Consider the following 26,597-nt stretch of genomic DNA (forward strand, 5'->3'; position numbering starts at 1 on the left):
GTGAGTGCTTCTTTTGCTTATTTAGACTTTTTAAAACAACCAAAAACCAAACTAATAAAGCCTGTGGAAGGAGACAAGGCTGAAAGTGAAGCAGTGAGAAATTCTAAGCATTAAATTGTGAGTGTGGTGTTTTGGTGTTTTCCTGTTTGTCTTTCTGGGTTTTGTGTCCAGAGTATTGGTATGCTATTGGTGAATCATTTGTTGGTTTTGCCGTGGTGCTGCATAACTCTGTCATCAGCAGGACAGCAGAGTATGGTGAAATCAAGGTATTGGTTTTAATCTTTAATTGTTCTGTGTGTTGGCTCTAAAAGCAATTGTACTTAGCTACTTTTTGTTTATTAATAAGCTATAGCTGGGTAAGGTCTTGCAGCTAGAATAGGCTCTGGGAAGCCATGTAAACTCTGTTACCTGAGAAGTTTAACAGAGATTTAATTTAATCTGTCTCACACAAAAGAGACATTTGATACTTAGAATCTTCAGGCCATGTCATACAATGTAAAGCAAGGTAACAAAAGTCACACTTATTTTAGTAAGTGCCCTTCTCAAAAAAAAAAAAAAAACAAAAATAAACAACAACAACAACAAAAAAAACAAAACCCCAAAATAAAAACAAACTGTTTTGTGGATAATTGTAGAGAAACCTTTCTTGTCTGAATTGTTAGAAAAAAGGAAAGTGGATTTATAATAAGTATTTGTTATAAATAGTGTTTGATTTTTTTGGAGAAGTGTTTGTGTTCTGTATAATAAAGTGGTGCAGCAGAATTTCAGAAGCCTGGCAAGATTTTTCATAGAACTGTTATCTCATGACTTTGCTGCTGATCCATTGTGACTGGAAGTTAAGAGAACAAACCCATTCTGATATTACAAATGGTTCGTATGTGCTCTGTAGTGGTTTATGTCCCAATTGATGTTTGTTATTCACTTCAGCATGGCCAAACAGGGAGCAGGATTTCCACATGATCATATAAGAGCTTTCTATTTCTTTCCTGTTTCTGCTGATTTTCAACCTCTAAAATAGAAAAATATTTTCCCTGAGAAGAGTTGTTGGTCTTGGGTTTGCATTCCTGTGAGATGACAAGAAAAAAAATTCTCTTAGTAGCACTGAAAACTCCCCCTATCCTGAGGGGTTTAAAAATGAACGTATTTTACCAGCCACATCTAATATTGTCACATTTGTCATTCTTGTAGATATTCAGCATACAAAGAATGATCTGCTTTTGACCTGTAAAATGCAGCTCAGTGTGTATTGGTTTGATATATTATGGAATCAAACTTTTCCTCTCCTCTTCTTGCCATTAAAGTGCCTAAATTTTAAATGCTGTAGGGCAAGAGAGCCATGAGAAGAAGGCTCAAATTGGATGCAGCTGCATGTTTCTTGCCCTTGAAGAAGGAACATTTTCCCTAGGCTTACAGTCCTTATTTCTGATAGTCAGGTGAGGACAAACCTATGCAAACAGTGTGAATCTCAGTGTGATTTTTTTTTTTTTAACAACAGTCTGGGAGTTTTGTTAGACTGCACAATTTGTCCAGGATGTGACTATACCTGTGGGTTTTCAAGAGGATGAGATGAAATCTCTTAAACTGAAAATGAAAGTGGGAGTGATCCAGGCAAGTTGTGACAATGGCTGCATTTTTTTTCCTTGTTCTCTGCAGTATTTCCCATTTCTTCTTGGCTGTTCTCTGGGCTTTTTGGTTATTTTTATCATGTCTTCTATATTCATTTTGCAGCTCCCCCATGATTCCTCTTTTTGTTAGCTCTGTCTTTTGTCTGTCCTGTTTCCAACATTTTCTTCCAACATTTTCCCTCTCTTCTTTTTTAGCTGCAAATGTTTTGATTCAGACTGTGATCTGCATATCTATACCCATATTCAGTGCTGACTGTTGGCTATACAAAAAGCAGAGTAGGTCGAGCAGTTGTGCCTGAGTCAGCCTCTGGAGGGAATGGGAGAATTCCCCCCCCCCCCCCCCCCCACTGGGACTATGTCCTGCTGTGCTGCCAAGCACGGGGGGGAGGGGGCATCTGCACCTATCGCCCTGCTGTGGGCAGTTGATTAATTAGTGCATGTGGACAATTAATTAGTGCTTGGATTTGCTGTTCAACTGACCACCAGTTGTAGAGATGTCGGCTTAATCTTTGCCTGAATGATCTTCATATCTTTGCCTTTGTGGGAAAGGCACAGCAATATTCAGGCCATTTTCAGTTGTTTCAGCCCTGGAGTGTGATGAAATGGGACAAATACAGGGTTTGATTTCCAGCAGCTGTACACGGTTTGTGTGTCTCCTTTGGGTTGCATTTGGTTCTGGTGTTTCCACAGTCAGGCTGGAATAAGGTGAACACTGGAAATAAAGGAAGCTCCAACATGTGACTGATTTCTTCACTTCCAGGCTTTATCTGATATATGAATTTTATATTTTTGATCACAGTGTTGAGACTGGCCTTCAGATTCCTTATACCAGATAAATACAAAAATTTTGCTGGTTCCTTTTGAGTAGTACTGGATTTACAGCAGTGTTTCATTAGCTTTCCATGTTTTGAGAAATCACCGATAGCATTTAAGTTGCTGTTTTTATCTCAGCAGCATAGACCAATATCTACCTGCTGGTTTATTGTGTATTTTGTTACAGAATGTATTACATTGTCTATCAAGTAGCATAGGCATAGAATAGGGACAAATACAATGCTGAACTAAGTACAGTTCTTGCTCTTTCCCAACCCTCTTCTTAGTCTTCAATTCTAGCAGATTTTGCTTTACAACTGATAGTTTCAGGTCCATTTTACTGATTGCATCAAATCACAATGCTTATATTGAGAAGGGTGTCATGTATATCTGTTTTGGTATTTACAACTGCTTTGGCTTAGCATCATGTTTGGTTTAGCATCATGAATGCAAATATTACTCGACTCTAATGGGAACTCTAAGCATGCATGGGAAAACTGGAATATGGTGGTGGAATTTCAGAGTTACACAGCAGCATCTCTATGGGATAGTGTGGATCATAAAAAATACTGGGTATTTTCCCTGATCAGTTTTTACTTAAAACCCACAATTCATGAGGGCACCAACAGTTGATGTTGCTTAGTTTTCAGTGTCATAATGTGGGCTTTGGATAAAATCTCCTAGGATTGCTTTACACTGGGAGAAGCTCAAGAGTTGCAAAATATCCATGAGTTATCCAAGGAAAAAAATCATTAGAGAACTTCAGCCATGTGTGAGGTGGAGCCTTAGTGCTGCAGGACTGTGCTGTGGTGCTGTTCCCTTTTCATCTTGTAATCTGCCCAATATTTCTTTGTACAGATGCATATGAGTGTAAATCGGAGCTGGTCTTAATTAAAGTGCAGAGTGCTTTTGCTCAAAGGATTTTGAATTTTTTTTCTTTTGCATCTTTCACCTTCTGTTATTGGAGAAATTTTAATCATGAGTTCAAAAGCTATGTACTTTTTAAATCTGGCCTGACTCTGATCCCTCTGTAGCTCCAAGGTGCTATGGCAAATTCCATGTTCTGCCATGCTCAGGCCTTTTGGACCTGATCTGTTAGGAGTTCTGATAAGCCTTGGGGAGCTGGACAAACCTTATTGACACAAGGTGGAATAACTCCATGGGCTTAAATAACAAACACTGGCACAAGGAGAAGGGCTTTTCCAAGGATAAAGAGTGGCAGGAATGGTTATAACTTTGTGGGCTTCTGTCACCATTTTACTTCAGGTGAGTTCTGGAAAATAGAAATAAAACCCCTGTCAAGATGCCCCTAGGATTCCCTGGGTACTCTAAGTGTGCTTAAGCTGAACAGCAGCTGTTAATGTATGTGCTTCCAAGACTTTTGTTAGGTCTGAGCTGCACATCCACTTCATAAATTATTCAGTTTGGGCTCGGTTTGTGGCCCAGCCCAATGCAGTGATTCCAGTCACTCTGAAGTCTGCTCTGACTTCATTTGGTCTGGGGGTGTTTGCTTCCTCAGAGGAGCAGATGGGAGCTGTCTGGGACAGGCCACCATAATTGTGGCTCAGAAGCAGCCTGGCTCCTTGGAAGTAGGAAGCTGATGCAGGGTGATTAGTAAATGCTAGAACCTGCGTCTGTATCGCTCTTCTTCCTACACAGGGAACATGGAGGAGAAAATCAGAAGTGGAACAGATAGTAAGAGTTTTGATCTAAAAAATGCCTAAATTATTTTTAAAAAGCCCATCATTCTGTACACATATTCTGTTCTCTGATATATATAAACAAGATACTGCCATGTAGCAATCAAGCCAGTAAATTAAAATGTTGCCATTGCAGTATTTTTATCAGCATTTATGCTTTTATTTTGTCAGGATAAATATGCTCTGTACTTGAGTTGTTTGCAAGAAGCATGTGGCAATATTTAGTATATTTAATAGTATCATTAGAGCTATATGTTCAGATGTGTAAAAAAAGCAATTCACTTGTATGAGTGTGTGTATCGACTGTATTATACATGCAAATACGTGCACACAGAAGAGTCTGTGTGTCTCAGAACTAACAGATCCGTTCTCTCTGTTCCCCCATTTGTTCCACATGCCTGCAGTGCCCTCCCAAAGCCTCCCTCACCTGTTCTATGGTACAGGCCAAATAAAATTGGTTATTGTGGTGTGTGATCTGCCTGCCAGCTCTGTGAGTCTCGGACTTGTGCTGGAGGGGGAAAAGGTCAGGGGCTGTGATTGTGCATGAGCAGCAGTCTCCTGTGTTATTAAGAGCTGGATTTTCCTCAAAATATGGTTGTGGTGTTGGTGCTTCAGAACTCATTTGGGGGAAGATTAGGTGTAGAAATCAGCCTTTCAGATTCCAGCAGTTTCCTATGCAATGTTCTCTCCATTTTTACAGATCTGGAGGGGTTTGTGCAGGTTGTTTTGTTGTTGCCTTGTTCCTCTTCCCTTTTTCTGGCTCCTTCTCTGATACTCCCTTGCTCCTGAAACCCCTGCATTTTCTTCCATTTAACTGCTGGTTTTTGTTCTATTATTCCTTTCAATTGGGCTTGATGATGTTTTGTGTTGTGTTCAGAAACAGGGATCAGACTGCATCCTGCCTGATTTTGCTGCTAAAATAGCTATGTCTGTACAGTGCATCCCCTTTTGACCCCATAGCTGAGGAAAGAAACTCATTTTGCTCTGTGAAATGGGGAATTGCTGAGTGAGTGTTTGTGTTCTTTGCTGCCATGTGAGGACAGCTCTGTCCTTAGCACTGTATGAGCAGTAAAATGCAGAAGCTCCCTAGTGTTCCAGTGTGCTGCTGGCCTGCCAGTAGCCTGGAGGTGTCCTGCTGGGAGCAGGAGGGGGCAACAAAGGAGAAAATACCTGCTGGCACATTGTGGCTATTTTGGGACTGGCTTGGAGCTTCTTGGAAATATTGTTTCTTCAGAGATATTGCTACAGAGAAAGAAAAATTGTTATTGTCTAATATGTCCATTGTTCAGGTGTAGCAGAGTCAGTGCCCTGAGTACTTCATGAGTTTGACCTAAATTCTGAAGAAAGACCTGCTGTGCTCTCTGTTCTGCTAAACTGTGGGGTTTGTAGCTGGTTTTTAACAAGAAACATCAACTCTTTCATTGTGAAAAGAGACTTCCTGAAGAGAGTTGATAGAATACAGACAGTATCTGCCTCTTCCCAAGTCTCTATTAACATGATCTAGCACTATTAGAGAAAACTGCAGAATTCTGTAAAGGCTTGTCTAAACAGGAAATGTTATTCCAATTTTAAAATTGGATGGATTTGAAGTAGAGATTAGTTGATCAGTGTCTAACTATCTAGAGTTATTTTAGATTAGCAAATTTGCACATTGCTTTAAATTGCAAAATATCCCAGCACTGAGGATTATATTGTCAGGAGCTGGTGACAGTACACTTGAGACAGTGATTTCAAGCACTCTGCAGGGATTTAATTCAGAACTGCAGGTGTTTCCTTTTCAAATAGCAGTTTCTATTTTGTCAGGTGGGATATTCTGGAAACCAGATTTAGTTTGTATGAACAGTGAACCATTGATAGAATTATTATAAAAAGATTCAAATTAATATGGCATTTGAAATAGAAAATATAAATTATGCACCAAAACTACAAGAGCAAATGTTCAGGTTTTTGCTGCTGCAGTGAAAAAGTATTTTGCCTATCTGATAAATAGGATAGTGCAGTGATAGATTTAAAAGACCCAGAGTAGTGAGATTTAAACCTGTCTCTCATCTGATACCCCCATTTCAAGGTCTTCCTCAATTCTGCATGCCTTTAAAGATAACACATGTGCTTGCTTTTTGCAGCATCAGGGAGCAATTATCTAATGCAAGTTAACTGCTGTGAGCCAAAATGCATTTTTACTTTTATTACTTTAGACTTCTTGATGTATTTTGGTATCTGGAGCCATAGAAAGCTCTGGTTTTGAAGGGGCCTCCAGAGATCATCCAATCCAACTTTCTCTTGAGAGCACAGCCTTAGATGTGGTTATCTGGGGTCCTGTCAAGCCAATTAAGTCCTGAACTCTTTCCAGTGAGGGGAATTCTACCACTTCTCTAGGCAACTATCCTAGATCTTTAGTTTTTCTACTGAGGATGTTTTCCAGACAATGTTTCCCAACAAAGCAGCTTGTGAGTTTTGCCTTTGCCCTATCCCTGTGCATCCATGTGAAAAGAGCACCTCTGTCTTCCCTGTAACTCCTTTTGAGGCTTGAGCCACATCTAAACTTTTCTACTTAGTTCTGTCTTGGAACTTCACATCCCTACTCTGTTTACAAGTGTATGGAATCTGTTACAGAAAAACAATATAGACAGAAATACAATATAGACAAGAAACAAATACTTTTAGTCCATTGGATTTCTAAAGTGTTACTAAAAAAATAATCTTGGAGCGGGATATTATTGCAACAGAAATTGTGGAGGTAGTATGAGTTTCCCATCTGGCAAGGCCCCTGACCAGATGGATCCACTAATGACTTTTATAGAGCATTTCATCAGACCCTGTTGAAACACATGTCTGGCATCTTTAATTATCCTGAATTAACACAGTTCCAGCCTTGGATGCTTAGATTCTGGCTTGTTGATTTTTGAAGGGAAGGAAATGTTCCCTGGAAGATCTTCCTAGTAGACCTTTTTATTAATGAGGTATAATGTTAAAATATTACCTGTGCTTTTTTGGTTCATCCTGCATGGATTGTTTGTGTAGAAGTGCCTTTGGAGGCACTTGGGTTAAAGAGATGTTTTGCAGCTACATCAGAGTGCTTTGGAATTTACCCAAGTGCATTTAGCCAGGAGTCCCGTGGCTTTCTTTGCCTTTCCTGTAAGGAAGGGAATGGGCACTACCAAAGCAGTTCATCTCTGCCTCTCTCCATGTGTGTGCAGCCATTCCTGTTGCTGCTTCCACAGAAGGAAGTTCTTGTTGCAAGGGAAGCGGCTGCTATGGCCAGTGGGCAGCACCTACAGCAACTGCTGCTGCTTTGATCCCTTGTTTGCATCCCAGCTCCTTAGCACGAAGGAGTTTGTGTCCTTTTCCCTCAAATCTAGAAAATAGAGATAAATTTTCTTGGGACAGTTTTCCTGCTCACCCTACTTGCATCTTGTTCTCCCTGTAGAAGGAATGGGAATTAATCCTGTAATAATGTGTTTTCTATACTATAAATCACTGTTGTTTGAATGCCTTGTCTCTTCTAAATGTTATTTCCATATAATATAATGTAACAGTATTTCAGTGTTTTCCAGTGGTGCAAATGTCAATGTGGTTTCATTGCAAGTGGTCTAGTTATGGGATGTATGCTTAGAAAATACACCTTTGCAGTTCAAAACACAGCCAATCAAGTTCATACCCATTTATGGAGGCAGGGAAGGGCATGGAAATCTTACACCCTGAAGACAGCACGTGACCTCTGTAACAGAGAATTTTTTTTATAGTTGAACACACATCAAACATATGTCATATGCAGGTAACAAACAGTCACCAAGAGTTCTTGAAATTTGACTTCATTTCCTTCCCCTAACCCACTGCTCTGTCTGCCAAAAATAAGCCCTTGGTTATCTAACAGCCAGACAGAACGTGGGCAGGGGGAGTGCATTGAAAAGGCTCGTAGCAGGAGATGAATGTCCTCAGCGGGGCTGGGAAATCAGACTGCTAATTTAGGTGCCAAAATTTGATATTATTCCCTAATTTTAGTTCTCCCACTGGCTGACTTCATGCATCAGAAAGGATAAAAGAAATACCAGAAACATTCAGTATAGACATGTTGATGTTTAGGAAATGTGTTCATGCTCTTAACCTGAGAGGAGGCTCTGGTGTATGAGAACTGCTCTGTGCTAAATGGTGGCACATGTAATTAAGTTCTGCTCTAGCAGTGAGGGAGATTAGCCCAATTAATCTTTTCCTTCTGGTTCTTGAAGACAAGTATTCTAACTTAATTACAATTTGTGGTGCCACCTTTTATTGCCTGTATAGGTGTAGAGCTGAGGTGAATTAGCTGACATACAATATAATGTACAACTCTAGCCTGGGGAGGAAAGGAGGAATGGGCAGGGGAGATAAAACAGTTAAATTGTGCTACAATTGTTTTTTTTCCATAAAATGCATATGTTTACAAAACTTTCTTAATCTTTTTGATTAAGTTTTCATAATAATTAATTTTATCTGTTCCTGGGATAGCAGAAGTATTCAGCTTCCCTCAGCCACCTGGTGAGTGCCAGTTAATTAATAGGATGTTTTCTCTTTCCACGCGTAGCTCACATACTCAGCCATCGTTCAAATTTGTTTCCTGGGTAACTGTATAAAACTGTCTTTGTATTCATATGACTTTACAGAGAGGTTTTATTCTTATTTTAATATCTGAAGTGTTGTGAACAGACATATGTGGTTTGATTCTGGTGAAACAATTTACTTCTATGTCTCTTCTGAGATTGCTATGTTTAAACATTTGAAAATGAGAGGATTTCTTGTGTGTATTTCTCATAGTGAACAATATCATTATTGCAAAAGGGGATAATTAGTAGGAAATCATCCATTACAAACCTGTGAAAGACTAAGATCCAAGTCTGTGTTCAATCAGCATGTCAATCAAAAGTATTTAAACATTCTCCAATTATGCTTTTCCTTTTTCTAGTTAAAATATTATTACATGATAAATTGTATTCTGCATTTACCATGTCAGTCTCAGCAAAACATTTTAAGTAAATACTGGAATCTACTGAGTTTTGAAGACAGCTGCTGTGATCATTCCCAAAGTGTGTTATAACTTGAAGTGTGTTGTTTGCAGCCTTGCAGTTCATCCGGATAAAACGTTGATAGCCACAGGGCAGGTTGGGAAGGACCCCTACATTTGCATCTGGGATTCCTACCGTGTCCAGACCGTGTCTGTCCTGAAGGATGCGCACACGCACGGAGTCGCCTGCCTGGCCTTCGACTCGGATGGCCAGGTCAGTACAGCTCCTCCTCTGGGCTCTAAACTCAGCTGTATTTCTGGTTCACTGAGAGATGCACCTTAAATGTTTGGTGTTTCAGCAGCTACAGTCTGCAGTGTTGGAGCTCCTGTTACAATTGAATTGTGATTGCTGTTCAAGGCTTGGTTTGTATCATAATTGTAATTGCAGTAAGAGGACTGCAAATGCAGCTCTTGCGCAGGAAGTGCTTTTGGGATGAAATCACACCCTGACATCTGAGTGGAGGCATCTGGTGTTGGACAGGTATTCAGAGCAGAAATGCCCCTCTGTGGCATAACTGCAATGACGTCGCCATGTACTTGTCACCTGCTGTCCAAAGGAATCAGTTCCTGGCAAAGCTCTCAGAACTCTGCAGCTTTTCTGGCAGAAGAACTGATCTAATCTCACTGCTGGGAGAGTCTCCTTGGCTGGGGTGCACAGGCAATTTAATTGAATAATGGCATTAGGACACACAGTGTGGCTTTCTACAATGAGATTAATTGAAATTATGTCTTGTAAAAAAATGTATAATATAACTAAATGGTGGGCTGTTTCCGGATAAACACAATGATTTTTTTCTCTTTAGCAGTGTTAAAAGCTTTAGGCAAATAGACCTAAAATTCATTTATACCTGAGAAATATTTTACAGAGCTTTATAAATAAATATATATTTGGCTGTGAAATTTTTGTCGTCATTGATGATAATTGATGAGTTTCCTGATGTAATACTTACTAAAGTATTTTTAGGAATGCTTAGATTAGCTGATACCAAAAACCTCAGACAAGAAAACCCTCAGATCAATGGAACAAAATTTCTAATGGTGTAATATTTTTTTAATATATTGTTAATTCAAAAATAAATGTTTTAAAATTTTTTCTCCTCATGTTTAACTTCATAAGACTGGCAGTTAAACTTTTTTTTTTTAAGCTATTTCAGTGCCTCATGGGAGTAAAGACTTATGAGCCTGGGGGATGTTTGAGGTGGAGGTCTTTGTGAAGGCCCTGATAAGTGCTTTCTGTAATTAAAACTCAAACTCACTGCCAGGTTGACCTTGCAGAGCTGTGGCAATTCCCTTTCTGGAAATGCTTGAGAAATTGCAGTTTATTCTGGAAATAAAAATTTGCATTGAACACTTTTATGTCTGGAGAAAAACCACTGCTGGAGAACATGAATATGGATAATGCATCTTGGCCTTTTGCTGCTCTTCCTGGCTTTGCAGGAGAGGCTGCTGTGCTGAGCCAGAATTAAAGGGCATGAGAAGAAGTCTGTGAGGATTTGGAGCTCAGAGCTGCTGGCAGCTCTGGTTTTTTTAGTCAGCATTCCCAAGGTGCTGGTGTCTGTCACAGGGCAAAACACGCTGCTTGCAACTCCCAGTGCAAAGCTTTCCTTCTTTTATATCCAAAGGCTGTTAAAAGCCAGGGAAGGTCTGCATTTCAGCCCCCAAACACAAATAAATGCAACAATCAGGAGTGGTACAGATGCAATAAGAACTGTATTCTTTCCACTACTAGTTCTGCCAGCTGTCTGCTTCCTCAATAAAAGTAAGCAGAGGCAAAGCCCAGGTGACTCTGCTGCATTCCCAGAGTGAATCTCCATGGATTCCACTTGTCTCCTTGTGTGTTCCTGTGCAAGTGCTGCTCTGTGTGCGGGCATCTTGAACAGGGCCACCTCACCTCACTTTGAGCCAAGTTAATTCACTTTTGTTGAACCAGAAGCTCTGGGATATTGGTTCCTTTTGGATCAATTAGTGGGGAAATATTCCTTCTGGCCAGACTGGAGGTGACCCTGCACAGAGACAGCGCAATTGTTCCTGCAGTGCTTCCCTGGCCCCATGTGCCACAGGGTGGAGAATGAAGATCAGTGTGCACAGGATTTGTTATAGTTTCTATTAAATGGAGATCATCAATACACAGGAGAGAGCTTGAATGCTTCCTTTGTTTTATGTACCTTCAATACAGTTTTTGGAGACAGTCGGAGTGAATTTCCTATTTTGTGTTGCCTGTATTTAATACAGTCCTGATGGGAGCTGAATTTCTTGCAGAAGTGTTGCTATTTAAAAATACTTATTTTAGTTTGGACTTTTTCTGACTGAGCAAGACCTGCCATTTGGCAGGAGGGAAACAGCACTTTGTTCAAATGTTTAATGAGGAGCTGTCATTTTGCCCGTAATTAAAAATGTCTTCTCTTCAATCAGGAGTTAACTAGAGTTTCTCTTCAAAAGTACCAACATCCCCCCTTCACAGAATTACCTACAAAACAGATGTCCCATAATGAACTATTTTATCAATACCCCACAGTTCAATTTCTGCTCTGAGTTATTTCAAATTAACCCTTTTTTATGTGATTTCTAAAAATATTTTTTAATTGAGTGGGAAGGGCACTAATGAAAAAATTTAAAATGCAGCACTAGACTTCTTTAGCCAAATCTTTCAAATCTATGTAGATTTTAAAATAATAGTTTAATTATGTGCCTAAACTACTCAGCAGATATTTTCTTCTGGTAGTTCTGGGAATTCTCTGAATAATTCTATTCATATATTCCCTTCTGTCATATTCCCTTCCAGAAGGAGAACTAAAAGTGTGTTTCAACCAAAAGGAAATTCAGCATTTATCACTTTTCTGCTGGCAGGAGATCTTCCTCAGCAGGCCAAGGTTAAAAGAAAATATAAAGTACTTCTTAGTTTCCCGTAGTGCTTTCCCCTTCTGATACCAAAAACAGTTAAGGAATAAACTTTCTCACACAATTTGAAGTTTTAGAAAGCAGCCATTCCTTATTCTAGCACTGGATGCAGTTGGAGGAGTGATTTTTTTTTTTTTTTTTTTTTCCTCCAATTAAGTGTGTGTTGTGAAACTTCACAACAGGTCATTCATTCCCTCTGGATCAGACATATTACAATATATTTCCCAGCTAATACATAAACACCACTTTCCCTAGAACTAATTTCTATATCTCTGCCCCTTACTGGAACTCCTTTTGTGGTCCTAGAGGGTTGTCTAAAGGGGTCTCTGGTGGTTCTCACAGGGAGCCTGCAATATTTTAATGACCTTGCCTTGAACTTCTCAGGGCATGCACTGGTGCTTCTTGTTACAGAACTACCACAGACCCCTCTCAGGTTCCTCATTATCTGTTTATCCACTAGTTTCAGCTACCTTTAATATCCTATGTGTCTTCTATATTCTTTTATCTAATTTGCTGGTTAGTAGCTATGCTCTATTTTGCAGTGTCAAGGGAACTGAATATTTCTATTCTCGGTGTTGTCTGTCAACCCTGTTCTTGAGACTGTGTCTCTTTTAGACAAGTCTCAATACTTCATTATCCAGTACAAAGTCTTACAAGTGTAACATTGAATTAAATTGCTTTCTAAAATCAAGGGAGTATAATTGCAGATTGTCCTGCACTCCCTGGGTGGAAAAAGTTCTCTTGGCCCTAACTCTTCCACATGGTTGTTGCCAAAGTACCCTGAGAGGAGGCATAGGGCTTGGAGACAGGAACATTTAGGAAGGCATTGTCTGCACACATGAAACAGGTGCCATTCCCAGTACTGAGGTCTGATTTCCAATTTCCCACTGTCAGGCTGCTGCTGGATGCAGGGCTCCTATGTGTGATTCTTTTGTATTCTCAGTGCCATTGGGCCAGAGGAGTTTCTCAGTGGCCCTGCAGCTGGGAGTGGTGTAACACTGATGCTGACCAGCTCCAGCACCCGAGTCTATTGACATTTTGAGTAATGTTAAAGCACAGAAATCCTTTCACATTGTGACTTCCTGCAAAAACTATGATTTTATTTCTTTGTTCCACTGTACAAACTTCTTTAACTCTCCCTTCACAACTCTGTTATGAGTCAGAGCCTATTGACTGAGTTCTGCCCACCCTGTAGGGTGAACCCTCCAAGGGAACCTCATTCTCCCAACAATATCTGAGAACATACCCAGATTTCCCTGTGTAAACCTTATGTACCTCTAGGAACAGCTCATTTAAATTATCTGTATTTTTATTCCTGTGGAAGGAGACTGCACTTGGAGGAGCTTGTGGTTATAAGTCTGTAATTAGTGTTTCTGGTGATAGTGATGAGGGGTGTTGAGTTGAGGTTTTTGAAGGGTTTTTATTTTGTTGTTGTTTTCATTAATACCACATTGCTTGGTGCATTTTGTGATGGGACAGTGGTTGAGTTCACTAGGCAGGTTTTGCAATGGGGTAGTGCCTGTTGTGATCTTTCATTAAACCAAAGTCCCAAAACATTTCATTCCTCTAAATCAAGAAACTGTAACTGTTGAGACAGTGGGTGTGTGAACCTACTGCAGTTAATGCAGAGGCTGTCAAGGGGCTCTCCCAGGAGGAAAGATGTGCACTCAGTATTTACACTCAGGAATGGGATGAAAAGGCCTTGAGTGCCTGCTTTCTGAATTATTGCTACAGAATAAAAACGGAAGCGTTCTGTTCCTGTGTGAACAGTTATTCTCTGTTATTCAGTTGTTGAGAGCTTTATTGCATTTAATATTTTTCCTAATACAGAATTTCAGAGGAGTCTGTGGTAATGACACTTGTTTTCTTTGCTGCCTCAGACCTTTTGTGTTACCACAGACAGGTCCAGATTTTAAACAATTTGCTTACTCAAAATTTGAGCCAATTTTTTTATGGAATTCATGGAAAGTTGGACAAAATTACGACAGTCACTGAAAGGGAAAAGACCTACAACTTCCACAGTAATGGCTGATCTTCTGGGCATGTCACAGAGGGATGCATTCTGCTTTTTCCCTTCTAGTATGCCACCTTCCTTTTATTCTGTTCATTTTATTTCTTCCATTATTGAGATGGAAAAATTAATTATTAAAATTAAGTTTTTAGTTGATGGTAAATGAAACTTTAATTTAGCTTGGTTATTAGTAAATTGTTTTAGTTATTTTAACTGGTGATATGATAGAGTAAGCATTGAAAAAGGCGATTATTGAAAGTACATCCAGTTCTGGTTTTAAAGCCCAGCAAAATGAGCATAATGAACAAAGCAGTAGTTGGAAATAATGAAAGCTTTTATTTCACTTTTATAATCAGATTAATAAATCAAAATGCTAGAGAGGTGTGTACCTGAAACAAGGGCCTCAGCTGTTGCAGGGTAAGAATTTCATTTGGAACTTTGGCAACCTGAAATCAATAACCTGACCTTTTAGAGAAGATGAGACATTTTAGTGCTCTCTCCAGTGAGTAAATGTTGAGTGTGAATGTCATTGCTGTTGCAATGTGGTTCAAACCCAGGTCACATGTGGGAAAATCCATTTGTGCACGTAATCTTGGGAGCTACAGCAAAGTGATTTGGGGTTGATTTCCTGTTAACTGGATTGCTGTTGGTTTTCCTCAGCGTTTGGCTTCTGTGGGACTGGATGCCAAAAACACAGTGTGTATTTGGGACTGGAAGAGAGGAAAGCTCCTGGCAACAGCTACAGGCCACTCCGACAGGGTAATTGTATGGAAGCATTCCTGAATTTTGTCTAGGAGCTGCATGGGTGTTTCAAAAATTATTTTTGTTTCCATTAGGTTGACGCAAAGATAATTTTGGTCATTCTACCTGGCTTTTAAAATATTTATTCCTTCTCATTGTGCCAGACCTAGCACAAGGCACTGTTAGTAAGCTTAGGGAGGAAATATGTTGTACCTATGCATTGAGTAGGATGATCTGTAGCTTTTCATACGAGATGTGAAATAGGAGCTCTGTGGACAAAGATTATCTTGTTTCTGAGTATGTCAAAAAACCAATTTATTCTGAGGGCTAATTTTGTTATATCCCTTCCAGTTTTCCTTAAGACAGTTACCTGTAGAAGAAAATCAACTGAGATAAATATTTATGTTCTGTTAGCTTCAGGTAAAGGATCATAAGACAAAAACTGACCAGGTATAAGTTTACAGTGTTATTCAGGATTGGAAAATGTTTTACCAGGTTTAGCATAAGCAAAATACCTCCCTGACATATATAAGCACATGGATGCATATGTTAAAATAAATTATGTTAACATATGGATGCATATGTCAAAATAAAATATGTTAAATGGATACATTCTGACAACTTGTATGTATATTATCATATTAGAACATGTTTTACATCTGTGAAAGTTTTGCTACTGACCTCACTAAATGCAATATCAGGTTCTGAATTATCAGAATTCTCCAGAACATAGACTAGAAGTACTCAAGTCTTAGTCCCAGTAGGCTTTCCCAACCAGAAAAAGGAACTTCTGCACAGAAGAGGGAGTGAGAAAGAATGTTTATGTAAATATTGTTTATTCAATAACATCCTGGAGCTGGAATGGATTGGCAGTGTGGAGACAGGGATAAAGTGTGTTGACAGAACTATATGTGAGGTACCCTCTATGTTTGCCCTGATCTCTGATTACAAAGAGTTCCAAATTTATCTGTAGAGTGTTCTTTCATTTTTAGTAATCTGTTCCAACAGAAATTATGGCTAAGCACAAGTGAAAGCAAGCTGAACCTAGATGCCATTACTGTATAGGTTAAAATATCTGCTCACTATGTTTCTTAACAGATATTTGATATTTCCTGGGATCAGTATCAGCCAAACAGAATTGTCAGCTGTGGAGTAAAACACATAAAGGTAAAGAGCTTTCATTGTTTACTTGGAAAAAGTACTTCTACCAAAAAAAAAAAATTGTTCTTACCTGCTAAGGACTTGAAATATAGGACAGTTTATATTTTTCTTACTTTATGTGAACATTTTGCAGAATGTTTTTTTTTGAAGCCAGTTCAGACATTCACCGGTGCCTAAGCTGCCGATTACCTGAACAAGAAAGTCAGGAAGATTCTTTGGTGTAATTTTCATCATTATATACTTATAATTTTGTGTATCTGCCCTCTCCATTCCACCCTAATGGTCTCAGCCTTCAGGGATTTCCCTCACCCATCATCACAAAGGGTCACCGTGCAGCTGTAGGGGGAACCAATGTAAAAAGTGTGAACAGAATCACCAGCACTTGGGCTTCTCATGTAACATGACTGAGAAGTGTGCAGGGCCTGCAGAGACAAAACTCTGGAGCCCCACTGTTTGCTCCCTCTAAGTCACCCTTTTTGGAAGTGTTTGAAATAGAAACCTACATATATATTAGATGTTTAAGATAAAACATTCTTATGCCCATGGAAAGCTTAGAAACAAATCCTTGTTTGCCAATATACCCTTCAGGTTTCTATTTTTCTCCTGTCTCCTCAAAAACATTCCTAACAGATGGCAATTATTTCACATGACTGGGGTGGGAAGAGCTTTAACTAGAAGTTTAGGAAACCAATTAGTATCTTCAGTTCTGGTTCCTGAGAAGCTTGTGCCCTTAAACCACCACTGCTTCAAGCTGTGGGTGGTTTTGGCAGCAGTGATACCATCTGTTGTGTTCTGCAAGCTGTTTTCCAAAACCTGTGTTTGTTTGGCACCTGTCTTCTATTTAAAATGGCCATAATCACCCTGAACACAGAGAATACCAGGCACTGTAAATACACGGAGATAAAGGAATGCCAAAAAATAGGAAAAAAACAGCATGGAGGGGAAATTACTCTGTGTTCCCCTCCAGTGGTGCTCCAGCAGTTCCCTGACACAAGGTTGTGGGAATGTGATAGTAACAGCTCTGAAGGAATTGTATCACTGTGGGAATTGGGACTGATGCTTGGGAATTGGGCTGTTTATTCTTTTACCAGTCCAGTTCTGTTGGCTCTTTTGGCTGAGCTGGGATTAGAAGTTGAGGTAAAGCCCAGGAGCTAAGGAAGATCTCACTGAGCTCAGGATCCTCCCTCCACCCTTGTAACACTGCTGCCTCAGTGTTAAGAGAACTCCTTCCTTCTGGCACTCCTTCTTCAGCTGACCAGAAAGTAGGAGAATTTAGGTTTTACTCAAGGAATGAGAGCCGTGGGCACAGTACTCCCTATGCCTTCTAAATTTGCTGATGTTAAGAGGCAAAAGGAATATTTAATAGAATTAACAGAGAAGGAGCTGAATCTTGATCCAAGGATTTTCTGGAATAAAGAATTTTAGAAAAATACGTAAAAATTTGGCTGCAGGCAAATGAAGTGGCAATGGATGGACATGATGAATCCATGTCAGACACATCATTATTCCTGTCCAGTGTCTGTCAGATGACAGAGTGGGGATGGCTCCACTGACACACTGTGCTGTGCTGCACCCCAAAGATTTGCTGTTCTGTGTCTGCATCTGTCCAGAACATCCTGGTGCTCACAGGACTGGAGATTTCAGCACTTCTCTTGCATATCTGTCATTGATATTCTCTTTATTCCGCCTTCCCTGGAAGGTATGGTCCTTGAGAAGGAGCTGAGTACACAAACTGTGGTCTCTGCTTGATAAATGATATTAATTTAAATTTAAAAAGCACTCATTCAAAAACAAGTAGTCTGATATTTCTAGCTTGCCTCCAAAGACAACCTTCTGAGACAAACTTTCTGTTTTCTTCACTCTTCGTCTCCTCCCTAGTCAGTCTTAGATTGCTTTTTGCAGAATGTTAATGACTTTTGGATGGTAGCTGAAAGTCCTCTTTCCACACTTGGGACCTGTTACTCTGGGAGTCAGGGAGTTGTCTCATGTATGGAGTGTTTGCAGTCCCCATGGAACAGATGGTTTCTCAATAACTGTGACTGTATTTGAAGGGCAGAATTCTTTCAGTACTCTGGAGAAGGGCAGAAATGTCTGCTCCAGCATGCAGGCTGTGCAAGATAAAGTATTTTATCACTTCAGTGCTGTAGCTGTGTTTTTCAGACAAGAAAAATGGGATTTTCTTTGGTTTAAAAACATGCACTTGTCTGGACAGCATTTCCCAGCAAAACCTGATAAAGGACAGTGAACGAATGAGAAAGGGCAGGGTGCCAGTAATGAGGCAGCATTGAGCTTCCCCTCCTCAAGCAGTTTGATAATTTGTTTTGGGTTTAGTTGTACTATATTTGTCTGGATCTTTCCTGGGTGAATGGGCAGGCTTTGGAGTAGTGGGTGATCTGATATGACTGAAGGAATCACTTCAGTGCATGCCCAGACACTGCTCTGTCAGGATGTGTGTCTGAGATCTGCACACTAATGTGAAAAAACAGAAATTCTGCAGGAACCTCTCCTGATCTGCCATTTATGTTTCACAGTTTTGGACATTGTGTGGAAATGCCCTGACAGCAAAGAGAGGAATATTTGGTAAAACGGGAGATCTCCAAACAATTCTGTGTTTAGCCTGTGCTAAAGAAGACATCACCTACTCTGGGGCTTTAAATGGGGACATCTATGTTTGGAAAGGGCTCAACTTGGTCCGCACAATTCAAGGAGCACACAGTGTAAGTGGTGTTTTCATGTCTGCTTGATAAGGAGCTGTTCATTGAATTGAAAAACTTCCTGAAGGCTTAGCTACAAAGATTTCCTTCTGTTTCAGGTCAGGAGGATGTCTGAGGCTGTTCAGCAATTAAGAACTTGGATGTAATGCTGTATTTGTTGACTTTTTGCCAACAGATGCTGTGTGATAGTGATGTTGACTTTTTGCCAACAGATGTGATAGTGCCAAAACTGCTGATATTTATAGCCTCCATCTAACCAAGCAAACCAAACCTCAAATTAAGTCTGTACACCTAATGTTTCACAGATTGAGTATCTTCAGTTATGATCAGTTTGCTTAAAATAGTTGGTAAGCAGATTATGTAGGCTTAAATAGAATTTTACCACTGAAATTCCCAATGCTGGAGACTGACTCCTCAGAAAAGATTAAGTGTGGAACAAACCTGTTGAATCTGTGAGCTTGCCTTCCAGCCATACTCCAAAGAGTTTACTCCAATTGCCTCCATAACACACACCCACAAACCACCACCCCCAGTCTGGAGCTCTCATAATTACAGAGTGAGAGGGGGACGTGCAGGATTGTGTTAGATTTCTAACCAGTCTAATACAATTAATTTGTCTCTGTTTTTGCAACGATAAAGGCACTGTAGGACTTCCTTGTCTTATTTCAAATGTGTTTGAGAATTGCTCCTGTTCAGAACATGACTGTGGGAATATGACTGTTTTGTTCCAAAACTCTGGAGATTTTGGAACAAAAGGAAACAAGACAATTTTCTTTAGAAAAGTGATATATCATCTAACACTTGTCACTATAGTTTTGCTCTAGAAAGAGCACTGTAAAAGTAACGTTTTTTTTCTGATCTCCCAAAATTAGTTATGGTGACAGTTTATCAGGATTTGTAGGACCTCTTCAAATGAGACCTAAGTACTGATTATCTACAAAAGTAATCCCTAATTTATGAAAGCAGAGAGAGTGGAGTCAGTGGGACATTTTACCAGAGGAAATAGCATGAAACTGCAATAACACAGGAATGTCTTTGGCAAGCAATAACCCCTTGTAGTATACTAGAATTCTGTTTGCAGAAGTTTAATTAGATTCATTAAAATTATTCAATACGACCTCTTTCTACATAATGTGATGAATTTTGGAATTTGCCATTGTAAACATGCAATCTATTATATAATTAATAATTAGAAATGTTAGTTTATGAAGACATTGCACAAGCCCACTTTGAAAACTGAGGTCTTCTCTCCAGTGTATTTATCTCCATGCAGCTCAATTTATCTCCTAAACAAGGATTTCCTAATAAAATACTGACTTAGCAGGAATTCCTTGAACTATTCCAAGGTTGTTCAGCACAGTCATTAATCATGAGGCATTTTCGAAACCAAGGAGAAATTCAAACTGTAACATAAACCTGTTTTCAACAAAGAGAATGAATTGACACTCTTTCAGTTCCTGTCAGATTACAAATGATGTCTGAACTGAATTAATGAAAGAATGTTTCTGTCACCTTTGCTCCTGTGAGAAGATTTGTATTGCTTGTTTGCTTGGTTTTGTTTATCATGGGTAACTCTTTAAGTGCTTCACTAGTTATTCAATTGTCCTTGTCATAATATTACCAAACCTAAATTTGAAGTTCTGCAGATAGGCTGTGTCGCTGCTATTTACACAGAGGTTTCTACATAAACCACTTAAGTGGAGCACTTGAAATAAAAGCTGTGTTTACTGGTTTGCTTTCTGGATGGGCAACACTTTTGTGCCCAGAGGTTTCTGGCTTTTAACAAGAGTCTGCTTGAAAACTTTTGCTTTGTGTGTTTAAATTGGTTGTTTCATCTTAAAACTTTAAAACTTGGGCTGTTGGTTGACAGGCTGGAATTTTTAGTATGTATGCTTGTGAAGAAGGCTTTGCCACTGGAGGGAGAGATGGCTGCATTCGGCTGTGGGACACTGAGTTCAAACCAATTACTAAAATTGATCTCAGGGAGACCGAACAAGGATACAAAGGTAATGAGCTATTCCTTTAATGGTTTTTCACATATCTGGATAATGGATTGTGACAGTATTTGATGTGAAGCATAGATGTCTCTGCATACTGCTGATTTTTTTTTATTTAATGACTGTATTTATTTTTGGATCTGTGTTCCTGTCCCTCTCTGACAATTCTGTAACCTGTGGAGTGTTCCATGGTTCATGATATAAACACAGGGATGAAATCACTGCTCCCCCCCCATGCAAATGCAAGAAGATAAGAACTAATTACACATCCTTAAGATGGGAGAATGAAGTTAGCCAATCCTTACTTAATTAACTACTTGCAATTCATTTAACTAATTGAGATTTTTGGAACCGAATACTCAGAGATGCTGACCATCTGAACACTCCACTCATGCACTTGGAATGGTAGCACTTGGCAGATTTGTTGGAGAGAATGTTTTTGAGCTGGTGATAATCACATTTGTTGAATCTAATCCTGCTTCCTGTGAGCTCAGTCATCACTTTATTTTATGCTTTGAAGCACTTATGATCTCATGGATCACAATGCACACTTTATCAAGGGTATAGTGTTCACTCATGGAATTTAGCCCTCAAAAAGTTGTCCAAGACACCCAAGCAGCAGTCCCTATACTCTGCAATCCTGTCTTTATGTAGTTTTTTGCAGCTCAAATCATAATGTTTAGCATGAATTTCAAGAAAACAGTAATAACAAATAACACAAAAGCAAAGATCTGGGCAAGTGAAAACTGCCTTTGAGGTTACTCCAAACATCTGGAATTGGGGCTTCATTTTCAGTTGTCATTGGCACTGATGAATTTAAGCACATCTGTAGCCTCGAGCAGTGGTGTAGTCTTAATGCTTACCTGGGACCTTCTGTCCCTCTCTTTCAGTTATTTTTCTAAAGCATTTTGCAAAGGCATTGTCTGTCAAACAAACCCTGAGAGCAGATAATCTTTCTTCATGTGCAGTATGTTCACAGACAACATTGCCTTTCCCACATCTAAAGGTGTGTTTGTATTCTAAATCTTAACAATGTCCGTCTTCCACCAAATTCCAATCTGAATTCCATTGTGTGGTCATTGGTGTGTACCAAGAAGGAAATGAAAGTCAGAACCTCAGTATGAATTTAACTAAGTCATAAAATGGCATTAGAAAAATTAAAAGCTGTTGGAAAAGGACAGGAAAATAAATTAGGATTAATTTAGCTTTCTTAGGAGATGAGAATATTTTATTTACGTGACCAGTATTTTACTGCATTATGTATTTGGTTCCAAAAAATGTGAAAATGATGGTGTGGGTGACCTTGACTGCATGACAAATGGAGTTTTATTCATTAACATCTCACAGCATCTAGATCTACTATCCAAATGTTTTTTCATGTAGTGGAACAGAAAATACAAACCCTGCAAGCAGTTGACCAGAGAGTGCTACCAAATTGATCAGCCTGCTGAGAGGGTGTTTTTAAGTTTGTGGGCAGTAAAATTCCAACTGCAAAGTAGGGATCAGATTTGTGGAATAAGATCAAATTCTCTTAAAGTTATACAAAGCAAAATTCTGTTGGTTTGGGGAGAAGGGATATCTTTTTAATGTTTATTTTAATTATCCATTTTGATTAAAGTAGAGAAGTGTGATAAATGGGCACAAACCATTTAAATTCACTATTAAGATTTTATTTGAGTCCATGAAAAAGTAAAGCTCTGGAAAAAGGAATAAACCAGCTTCAGTCACAGGAACCCCTTGGCTAATATAAAATTTAGATCTTTAAATCCTGTGAAATGGAGCTGGTTTTTAAATTCCCAAGGTGGGCAGCAAGCATGTTTTCTCAGGATTTAGATTTCTCTTTGTGTGCCAAATGGAGAAAATCAGACAGAACTGCCTTGAGCTTTGAATCATATGGGATGTTCTGTGTGAGCCCGTGCCCAAGATGTCAGTTGGGAATGACCTCTGGAATTCCAGCAGTGTTGGCTGTGGCCCTCTGGCACAGCTGGCACTGAGGGCAGCTCCTGCTGTGCCCCCAGGCCTGTCCATCCGCAGCGTGTGCTGGAAAGCCGACAGGCTCCTGGCAGGGACGCAGGACAGCGAGATCTTCGAGGTGCTCGTGAGGGAGAGGGACAAGCCCATGCTGATCATGCAGGGCCACTGTGAGGGGGAGCTCTGGGCCCTGGCAGTGCATCCCAAGAAGCCTTTGGCAGTCACTGGCAGCGACGATCGCTCCGTGCGGTAAGGCTGCACTGGTTTTGTTGATTTCATTACTTCAGATGTACCTTAATTTGTAATGGATTGACTTGCTGGCCTTATGGTCAGACTCTGTTAAGATAACATTCCCCCTCCCCCTGATTTTTTCTTAGCAACTTTGATTTTTCTCTCTAGTTTTCATATTTGGGTGCCACACATCATGTAAAAATAATCAGAATTTATGTTCAAAATGTGCTGGATTTATATCTTCTGCTTGTATTATTGATTTATTCCTGCTGTGTACAGGGGATCTAAATGGGGAATGGTCACCTAATACTTCTCTTCTGGTAATATGAAGCAACAGCTTAAAGCCTAAATACTTTTGTTCAGTGTTTTACTCAGAAGGTATCTGCCTCAGCCTCAAGTATTTAGGAAATCTGATCTAAAACCAATTCAGTTAAATTGCCATAAAATTAGGTTAATGAAAATGCACCGACATCATAAGAGGAAATGGAGGGACAGATACTGATCACTTCTGTCACAACCAGTGACAAGACCCAAGGGAACAGGTGACGCTAAGTCAGGGGAGGTTTAGAATGGATATTAGGAACAGGTTCTTTCTCAGAGGTGGGGGGGAGGCATTGACCAGGCTCCCAGGGAATGGTCACAGTCCTAAGGCTGCCAGAGCTCCCGGACTGTGTTTGGACAATGCTCCCAGGGATGCACGAGATAGGATTACTGGGGTGTCTGTGTAGGACCGGGAGCTGGACTGGTGATCCTGATTGGGTCCCTTCCAACTCAGGATATTCTGTGATCCTGTGTTTAGTTACACTGCTTGTGTCTTGAGGCTTTGCAACAGTATTTTAAAATTTTGTCCACATATTTGTGGACATTGTCACAAATAGGATGCTCCTTTTCCTGTCTGTGTTAAAAGCGGGCATATTGATTAGCCTCGGGGAGAAAAAAGGCATTTTGCTGTGCATATTAAGACTTGGCTGTAGAGTTTGGAGGTCCAGCTCAGGCTCTTCCTGAGTCCACACCCACAGAGTTGCTGTGTGTTCTCACCTGAGCATGGACTGCTCAGTGAAAATGATTATTTATCTGTGATTAAAGAGATAGATTTTTGGCACTCAGGAAAATCCCTATCTCCTACCATATACTCAGCTTCTGACTACTGCTTCTTCAGATTGCACATTATGATTCACCTCTGCCTTGAGACTTGCTGCTCAGTTGGGATTTTTTCTTCCCTTTCACTTGTACTGATTTCCTGTACCTGCCATCCCTCATCTTATTCTAACCCCATTTAAAATCCAAGTGTGAAACCCACAGAACTGCCAGTTGTTCTCTACACTGTGTTTTCTCCCTGCTTCCCACAGGAGAATTATTTCTTTCAGTTTCTGCAATGCACAAATGGTCTAGTCTGCTGGGGTTTGCCTGCCCAGTGTTACAGACAGGCACAAGTGTCCTGGCAGGATGCAGGTCAGTTCTGGAGGAAGGACTGCAAAGCTGGGATTAGCATTGCACTGCCCTCAAGCCAATAAGCTCCATTAAGATGGGATTTCTTGTCTTGGGCTCATCCTGTTGTGAGCAGAGTAATTCAGCTCCTGGAGCTGGAGAAGGTGCTGCTGACTCAGAGCCTGACCCAGCTCGTGCCCCTCCAGGAAGCACTGCAGGATGATCTGTGTGCACATCAAACCTTGATTAGTGCTGCTCTTATCATTCTTATCTCTGTTAGAGCAGTTATGATATCCCTGATGTCTTTGGGTATGCCATTCTCTCAAGTCTGCAGAGATTTTACTGCCCAACATCACACATCTTTGAGCTGTTCGAGCACTAGAGAGGATGAGATTTGAATGCTAGTGGTTTTTTTTTATAGACTATGGCTTCATGTGAGGAATTCCAGTGAGTATGAGTACTTTCATTAAGATAAAAAAGTACACAAAAGGATTTTCCTACAATTTTTCTGTAATACTTAAATTGCATCAACCAGATGTTTCTGTATTGCCCTTCATTGGGTAATTTTTCTTAGTATTTGATTATCACACTATTTTTCAAAGAGTGGGTATGTAATAGAAATCTTAATTGGTTTAGAAATAAAAGTATTTAGTGAATCAGATGGTATTCCTGTGTCTGGGATGTCTAAATGAGAAGGGGAGTTGTTGTGTTTTTCCCTAGCCTAACTGAGAGAAGTCTCTAGCCAAATATAGGTTTCTAACATTTTAAATTTCCAAAGCAAACCATCTCAGCTAGGAAAGCTGCCTGCTCCCTGTCTCTTACCACAGAAACAGGGAAAAACTGTCATTCTCTGAAGGCATAGAGAATTATTTATTACATGTATTAAATAAACTGTCATGTTTTGCAATTAGGCTTCCAGAGTATTGGACAAACTGATTTATGAGGATGCAACAATTTTCTTCAAAATCTTTCCAAAGCCTTCCTGGTTCATTCTTGTTATCTTGGGCTCACAGCTTCTGCCTTGAGAGACTGCAAGATTCTTGATCGTACTTCATGTTTGTCTTTGAATACAGTTGTAATGTCTTATATTCATTTATTTTCCACCTTCTTTTCAGGCTCCGTGCAAGCCTGTGTTTATGCTGTTTATTCCAGTGTCAGCAACAGAACTTCTTCTCCTTTGGAGCCTCTTGTGTTCCCAGTGCCTCTCAGCTCCCTGTGCAGAGCTGAGCTCAGTGACATCCATGTCCTTGGTGCCAGTGACTTCAGTAAAAATGGGAATTGTTATTGTTCTAGAGCTTTTACTGTAACTTCCATCCAGCCTGGATGTTCTTTTCTGTCCAGCTTTGATCTATAACTCGGTCCAGTGTCATGTTACAGTTCTTGCACAAATTGTTCTTTTCTCCAGTTTAGCACATAATCACATCTAGTAATTCATAATTCACATATTTTACTGAAGATGCTAACAATACATTACATTGATGGTTCTATTCTCTACCCTGAGAGAGGTATTTTATGCATTTTTCCCCATTATTTAAATTGTTTTTTAAATATCTAAGTCTTGCAGACTACTGAGATCTAATGGGTTAACCTGTAGTGATTTGGGAAGCTCCTTCCATTCCTTCAGAAAAATGTAGGGGCATTATTTGCCTTTATCTTAGGACATAATTTACTGGTTGATTTTTTTTAATTGCATTGATATGAATGAGGGAACCAATATGCAGTTTTATCTCCTAGCTCATTCAGAGTTAGGACAAGAAAGTCTTCCCTGTGGTTGGAATGTTGATGTTCCCCGAGTGTTGCTTTTAGTGGAAAATTCGCTCTGAGCTGCATTGGCCCTTCATGTCTACAAGAGCTTCATTTTTATTATTCATTTTGGGGAATTCAATCAGATAACACTAAATCATTATGTAATTGAGCTTTACTCTGTTTTCTTCTACCACAGTTGTGTTCAGGTTGAAAGGAGCTCAATCCTTTACACAATATTAACACAAGGGGTGTGTGCAAGTGATTTTTCCAGCTGAGTTAGACCTTTGGGGTTCCTCTTGAAGACACCCAAATCCTGGGCAGTCAGGAAAAGCCCCCTCCTGGTTTTCCCTTCCCTTTGGGGCAGGTTATGGAGCCTTGCTGACCACGCCTTGATCGCTCGCTGCAATATGGAAGAGGCTGTACGGAGTGTGTCCTTCAGTCCTGATGGATCCCAGCTGGCACTTGGGATGAAGGATGGCTCCTTCATTGTCCTCAGAGTAAGGTAAGATGAGAAACTGCTGGG

General features: G+C 39.9%; 1 protein-coding gene across 13 annotated transcripts in view; it reads left to right on the forward strand.

Moving 5' to 3' along the window:
- Positions 1-26,597, forward strand: part of EML6 (EMAP like 6) — an 87,681-nt gene that overhangs the window by 17,052 nt on the left and 44,032 nt on the right. For 10 of the 13 annotated variants that reach the window (XM_085575739.1, XM_085575737.1, XM_085575741.1 and 7 more), the window contains 7 exons: positions 9,231-9,390; positions 14,746-14,844; positions 15,925-15,993; positions 18,519-18,704; positions 20,572-20,707; positions 22,717-22,918; positions 26,439-26,576. In XM_085575739.1, coding sequence (XP_085431865.1) covers positions 9,231-9,390; positions 14,746-14,844; positions 15,925-15,993; positions 18,519-18,704; positions 20,572-20,707; positions 22,717-22,918; positions 26,439-26,576 — 990 coding nt within the window. Of the gene's footprint in view, positions 1-12; positions 267-9,230; positions 9,391-14,745; positions 14,845-15,924; positions 15,994-18,518; positions 18,705-20,571; positions 20,708-22,716; positions 22,919-26,438; positions 26,577-26,597 lie in introns of those variants that run through there. The other 3 variants (XM_085575743.1, XM_085575745.1, XM_085575742.1) reach the window with 3 other exon arrangements.

The sequence above is a fragment of the Lonchura striata genome, chromosome 3 (genome assembly GCF_050655825.1).
Source record: "Lonchura striata isolate lonStrDom1 chromosome 3, ASM5065582v1, whole genome shotgun sequence".
NCBI classification, from domain to species: Eukaryota; Metazoa; Chordata; class Aves; order Passeriformes; family Estrildidae; genus Lonchura; species Lonchura striata.